General features: G+C 32.2%; 1 protein-coding gene across 1 annotated transcript in view; it reads left to right on the forward strand.

Moving 5' to 3' along the window:
* Positions 1 to 6549, forward strand: part of LOC107653872 (laminin subunit alpha-1-like) — a 60766-nt gene that overhangs the window by 37242 nt on the left and 16975 nt on the right. Inside the window, exons 37-42 of the mRNA XM_016440741.1 lie at positions 2425 to 2558; positions 2649 to 2796; positions 2875 to 2999; positions 4528 to 4678; positions 4770 to 4914; positions 5002 to 5143. Coding sequence (XP_016296227.1) covers positions 2425 to 2558; positions 2649 to 2796; positions 2875 to 2999; positions 4528 to 4678; positions 4770 to 4914; positions 5002 to 5143 — 845 coding nt within the window. The remainder of the gene's footprint in view (positions 1 to 2424; positions 2559 to 2648; positions 2797 to 2874; positions 3000 to 4527; positions 4679 to 4769; positions 4915 to 5001; positions 5144 to 6549) is intronic.

Consider the following 6549-nt stretch of genomic DNA (forward strand, 5'->3'; position numbering starts at 1 on the left):
CAGCATTCTTTAGAGTGTTGAGATCTTATTTGAGTATTATTTATATACTATTATAATTTTCATTAATGTTTTGGATTTCCCTTTTTTTTTTTAATATATTTTCATTTTAATTTTTGTTTTTGTAATTTTATGTGCTTTTGTCATTTTTATTTATTTATTTATTTTGTTGTATTACTATTTAGATTTAATTTATTTTTATACCAGTTTTAGTTTTTATAATTTTAGTGAGTCAACTTAAACTTTCATGTTGTGTATATACTATTATAATTTTTATTAATATTTTGGTATATTTTGAATATTTTTATATTTTCGGTTTTAATTTTTGTTTATGTTTACTATATAGGGTTTTTTATTATTTCAGTTTTAGTTTTTATTTATTTCCAGTTAATAATTTTTGTGATTCAGCTTAAACTTTATTGTTTATATACTATCATAGTTTTTATTAATATTCTAAAATAATTTTATTGCCGTTTTAGATTTATTTTTAGCTCAGTTTTAGTTTTTATTTATTTCCAGTTAATAATTTTAGATTGAACTTTAATCTTAGTTTTATTTATATACAATTATCATTTTTAATTATATTAAAAAATTACTTTTTATTTTTACTTTTTTAGGTTTCATTTTAATTTTACATTTTTTTGTTTTGATTTTAGTACAGTTTTAGTAATTTTTTTATTAGTTGTTTTAATATTTCTATGTAGTTTTTATTATTTTTTTAGTTCGGTTTTATTTCTACTTTATTTCAGTGATTCATTTTTTTTTAGTATTATATATAATATTCTTGTAGTTTTTATTAATATTTTGAATTAGCTTTTATTTTTATATTTTCAGTTTTCATTTTAATTTTAGTTTAGGTTTTAGTCATTTTTATTAGTATTTTTTTTTAGTCTTACTATGTGTGTTTAATTCATTTTTATTTCAGTTTTAGATTTAGTTTTAATTTATTTCCAGTTAATAATTTTAGGGATTCAACTTATTTCAGTTTTTGTTAACCCAAAAGTTGGGTTTTAGTCCATATTTGACCCAAAGTTAGGTTGAAACCACCCAGCATTCTTTAGAGTGTTGAGATCTTATTTTAGTATTATTTATATACTATTATAATTTTCATTAATGTTTTGGATTACCCTTTTTTTTAAAATATATTTTCATTTTAATTTTTGTTTTTGTAATTTTATGTGCTTTTGTCATTTTTATTTATTTATTTATTTTGTTGTATTACTATTTAGATTTAATTTATTTTTATACCAGTTTTAGTTTTTATTTATTTTCTGTTAATAATTTTAGTGATTCAACTTAAACTTTAGTATTGTTTATATACTATTATAGTTTTTATTAATATTTTTAATTGGCTTATAGTTTCATATTAGTTTTATCTCAAGTTTTAGTAATTTTGTTATGTGCATTTTTTTGTTTTTTTTATGTCATTATTTAGGGTTAATTTATTTTTAGTTCAGTTTTAGTTTTTATTCAAATCCATTTAATAATTTCCGTTTTTATTAATATTTTGAATATTTTTATATTTTCGGTTTTAATTTTTGTTTATGTTTACTATATAGGGTTTTTTATTATTTCAGTTTTAGTTTTTATTTATTTCCAGTTAATAATTTTTGTGATTCAGCTTAAACTTTATTGTTTATATACTATCATAGTTTTTATTAATATTCTAAAATAATTTTATTGCCGTTTTAGATTTATTTTTAGCTCAGTTTTAGTTTTTATTTATTTCCAGTTAATAATTTTTGTGATTCAGCTTAAACTTTATTGTTTATATACTATCATAGTTTTTATTAATATTCTAAAATAATTTTATTGCCGTTTTAGATTTATTTTTAGCTCAGTTTTAGTTTTTATTTATTTCCAGTTAATAATTTTAGATTGAACTTTAATCTTAGTTTTATTTATATACAATTATCATTTTTAATTATATTAAAAAATTACTTTTTATTTTTACTTTTTTAGGTTTCATTTTAATTTTACATTTTTTTGTTTTGATTTTAGTACAGTTTTAGTAATTTTTTTATTAGTTGTTTTAATATTTCTATGTAGTTTTTATTATTTTTTTAGTTCGGTTTTATTTCTACTTTATTTCAGTGATTCATTTTTTTTTAGTATTATATATAATATTCTTGTAGTTTTTATTAATATTTTGAATTAGCTTTTATTTTTATATTTTCAGTTTTCATTTTAATTTTAGTTTAGGTTTTAGTCATTTTTATTAGTATTTTTTTTTAGTCTTACTATGTGTGTTTAATTCATTTTTATTTCAGTTTTAGATTTAGTTTTAATTTATTTCCAGTTAATAATTTTAGGGATTCAACTTATTTCAGTTTCGGTCATTGCAGCTGAGAAAAATGTCTTTTCATGCATGCAGTATGTTTGTATGTATATTCCAATGTTTAAAGTGCATATTCATATCCACATCAGGAGGATTTTATGGCTTTGGAAATGCATCATGGGAAGGTGTCCTTCCTGTGGGACACTGGCTCTGGACTCACCAGACTAGAGTATCCCAGTGTTCAGATCAACAATGACAAGTGGCACAGGATCAATGCGACGCGGTTCGTGACTCTCAGTGCTGATGGGACTTTTCAGTTCTACCCTTTGAACAACAGACTCTGACATCTAGATCTCCTGTACTGTAATTTTAGGTTTGGGAGACACGGGACCCTCACTGTCCAGCAGACGGACTCTGAGCCGCTGCCCGCAGTGAAGACCACAGCGTCTGGGTCCTCCACCGTCATGGACGTCAACAAATCCACCTGGGTGTTCGTCGGGGGCCTCGGCGCTCAGGTGAAGGTAAGATGCACATCCGTCTGGTGTTCCTCAGGGTTCCCTTGCATTTGGCCCTGTTTACATCTGTTGTGTTTTTCCCAGAAACCCCCAGCGGTGAAAATGACCCACTTCAGAGGCTGCATTGGTGAAGCTTCGCTCAACGAGAACAACATCGGCTTGTGGAACTACGCTGAGAGACAGGGAGAGTGTGGCGGCTGCTTCATGAGGTAAAACACACCGTTCACCCACCCTAGCAACCATCCAGTTCAGCCTAGCAACCGTATAGAGACACAAAGATACCATAGCAACTACCTAGCAACCATCCGTGTTGCCTTGCAGACACTGAAAACACCCTAGCAACTGTCTAGCAACCACTGAAAACACTCTAGAAACTGCCTAGCGACACCCTAGCAACCACCCAGAACAGCTTAGCAACCATCTAAGACACCTAGTACCAGTAGCAGCCACTGAAAACACCATAGCAACTGTATAGCAACCACTGAAAACACTCTAGCAACTTCCTAGTGACACCATAACAACAACCCAAACCACCCTAGCAACTACATAGCAACGTTCTAGCAACTATGACACCTCACAACTGTCTAGAAACTACTGAAAACACTCTAGCAACTTCCTAGTGACACCATAACAACAACCCAAACCACCCTAGCAACTACATAGCAACGTTCTAGCAACTATGACACCTCACAACTGTCTAGAAACTACTGAAAACACTCTAGCAACTTCCTAGTGACACCATAACAACAACCCAAACCACCCTAGCAACTACATAGCAACGTTCTAGCAACTATGACACCTCACAACTGTCTAGAAACTACTGAAAACACTCTAGCAACTTCCTAGTGACACCATAACAACAACCCAAACCACCCTAGCAACTACATAGTAACATTCTAGCAACTATGACACCTCAGAGCTGTCTAGAAACTACTGAAAACACTCTAGCAACATCCTAGCGAAACCCTAGAAAATACATAGCAATGCCCGAGCAACCATTCATGACACCTAGCAACTGCCTAGTAACCACCCAGAACACCCTGGTGACCACTGAAAACACCATAACAACTGCCTAGGTCACACAACAGCCTAGCGACACCCTAGCAACCACCCAGCACACCCTAACAACCATTCAGCAATGCCCTAGCAACCATCTCTGACACCTAGAAACCACTGAAACCACCATAACTGCCTAGGTCCCACAACAGCCCAGCAACACCCTAGCAACCATCTGTGACACCTAGCAACCACTGAAAACGCCATAACAACTGCCTAGGTCCCACAACTGCCTAGCAACACCCTAGCAACCACCCATATACTTTAGCAAGCACTTAGCAATTCCCGAACAACCATCTGTGACACCTAGCAACCACTAAAAACACCATAACAACTGCCTAGGTCCCACAACAGCCTAACAACCACCCAGCGCACCCTAACAACCATTCAGCAATGCCCTAGCAACCATCTGTGACACCTAGCAACCACTGTAGCAACTGCCTAGGGACACCCTGGCAACCACATAGCAATGCCCTAGCAATTGACACCATAGCAACTGCCTAGCAACCACTGAAAACACCATAGCAACTGCCTAGGAACCACAGAAAGCATCCTAGCAGCCACCTGCATTCAGGCCCTGTTTCCAGCTAGTCTTCAGATGTGTTTTTGATGACGTGATGAGCATTAAATACAGGTGGAAACAGTCACTGACGCTCTTCCTGTGTGTCTCATGTCCATCAGTCCACGCACTGAAGACACGTCGTTCCACTTCGACGGCAGCGGTTTCTCTGTGCTGGAGAAGTCCCTGCGCTCCATGTCCACCAGCGTGGTCATGTTCTTCAAGACTCTCTCTCCTAACGGCCTGCTGCTGTATCTGGCCTCCAACGGCACCGTACGTTCACGCTAGCACTTCTCACCTCCTTATCTCCCTCTCAAGCGCTCCTCAGCGTCTCACTCAGCTCTCTTCTCATCTGTGTTTGTAGAGGGACTTTCTGTCCATCGAGCTGGTGGAAGGGAAGGTTCACCTGACCTTTGAACTGGGCTCCGGAGCGCTGACCTTGACCTCCAACAGAACATACAACACAGGCACCTGGTACAGAATCGCCCTGCAGAGGAACAAGCGCCGAGGTGCCGCTCTGCTCTCTTATCCATTACATCTGGTAGATTTCTTATGAGGTTTAAGCTCACAGGAAGTGCTGTGTGTTGTGTCTGCAGGTCATTTGTCGGTCATGGCTGCTGATAAACCCTCAGAGCGAGAGGTCATGGAGGCGGAGTCACCGGGTTCGTCCTCTGACCTCAATCGCTCTGACCTCGACCCCATCTACATCGGCGGATTACCGGCCTCTCGACCAATCAGGTGAGAGCAAACTCTCAGAAGACATGCTACAGTTTCCTTAAAGTAATTCCTAAAGACTCAAGAGTCATTTTTGTCTTATATGCGACTTCCTTGTGCACGGTTGCAGGAGGCAGGTTGTGGCTCGCTTTTTCGTCGGCTGTATGAAGAATGTGGAAATCGCTCGCACAAACTTCGACCTGCTCAGAGAGTCGTATGGCGTGAAGAAAGGCTGCGTCCTCAAGGTACAGCTTCACATGAAAATTTAAGAATTTAATCATAAAAAATGTGCAATTTAAAAAAAAGAAAACAATTTAAGAGGTAAAAATGTAAAATTAAAATAATTTAAATAAAACACTAAAATGTTCAATTAAAATAAAATAAAAAACTAATTAAGAGGTAAAAATGTAAAATTAAAATCATTTAGATAAAACACAAAAAAAATAAAATGCTTAAATAAAACACAAAAAATGTTCAATTAAAATAAAAATAATTTTAAAAGTTAAACGCTTCAAAATAAAACACTTAATAAAAATATATTAAATGGTAAAAATGTAAAGTTGAAATAAACAAATCATTTTGAAATAAAAAGAATCAAACCACTTGCTAAAATGAATGAAATGTTTAAAATATAAAATTAAAATAATTTTTAAAAGTAAAGCACTTCAAAAATTTACAATTAAAATAAAAGAAAATTAATTAAGAGGTAAAAAATGTCAAATTAAAATCATTGAAATAAAACACAAAAAAATAAAACACTAAAAATGTACAATTAAAATAAAAGAAAATTAAGAGGTAAAAAATGTAAAATTAAAATAATTTAAAATAATTTTGAAATAAAAAGAATCAAACCACTTGTTAAAATGAATTAAATGTTTAAAATATACAATTAAAATAAATCATTTTAAAAGTAAAGCACTTCAAAATAAAACACTCACTGAAAATTAATTAATAAAAATGTAAAATTGTGTGGGTTTTCTGGCATTTGTGTATTTAATGGATTCTTGTGTCTGTTGAACTGCAAAACAAACAAATCTGAAGGTGTTTGTCTTCAGCTGTAATTAGTTGATTAAATGAATCAGTTCACTCATTAAATCACAATTATTGTTTACAGTACTGAAGTGTATGTGAAAAGTACAGTATTTTTTATTGCTTTTCATTTGTTATTGTGCTATAAAACAAAGGACACTGAAATAGTAAGTTAAACAAAAAATACAATATTTTGATTAATATAAATATTAATACTATATTTATAATATTAATATACAGTATTTATATTTATCATTACTAAAGATTATTTTAAAGCCCCTTATTTAAGTTTGAACCCCTTTCATTTTCTTTGTTTAAATCTCTAAAATAGTGTCAATATAACATATTATCAATATGGTAATTTTAGATAAAAAATATATATCTAAAGCTCTAAAATATTA

This window comes from Sinocyclocheilus anshuiensis, unplaced genomic scaffold, assembly GCF_001515605.1.
Source record: "Sinocyclocheilus anshuiensis isolate Anshui unplaced genomic scaffold, SAMN03320099.WGS_v1.1 scaffold1994, whole genome shotgun sequence".
Classification (NCBI taxonomy): domain Eukaryota; kingdom Metazoa; phylum Chordata; class Actinopteri; order Cypriniformes; family Cyprinidae; genus Sinocyclocheilus; species Sinocyclocheilus anshuiensis.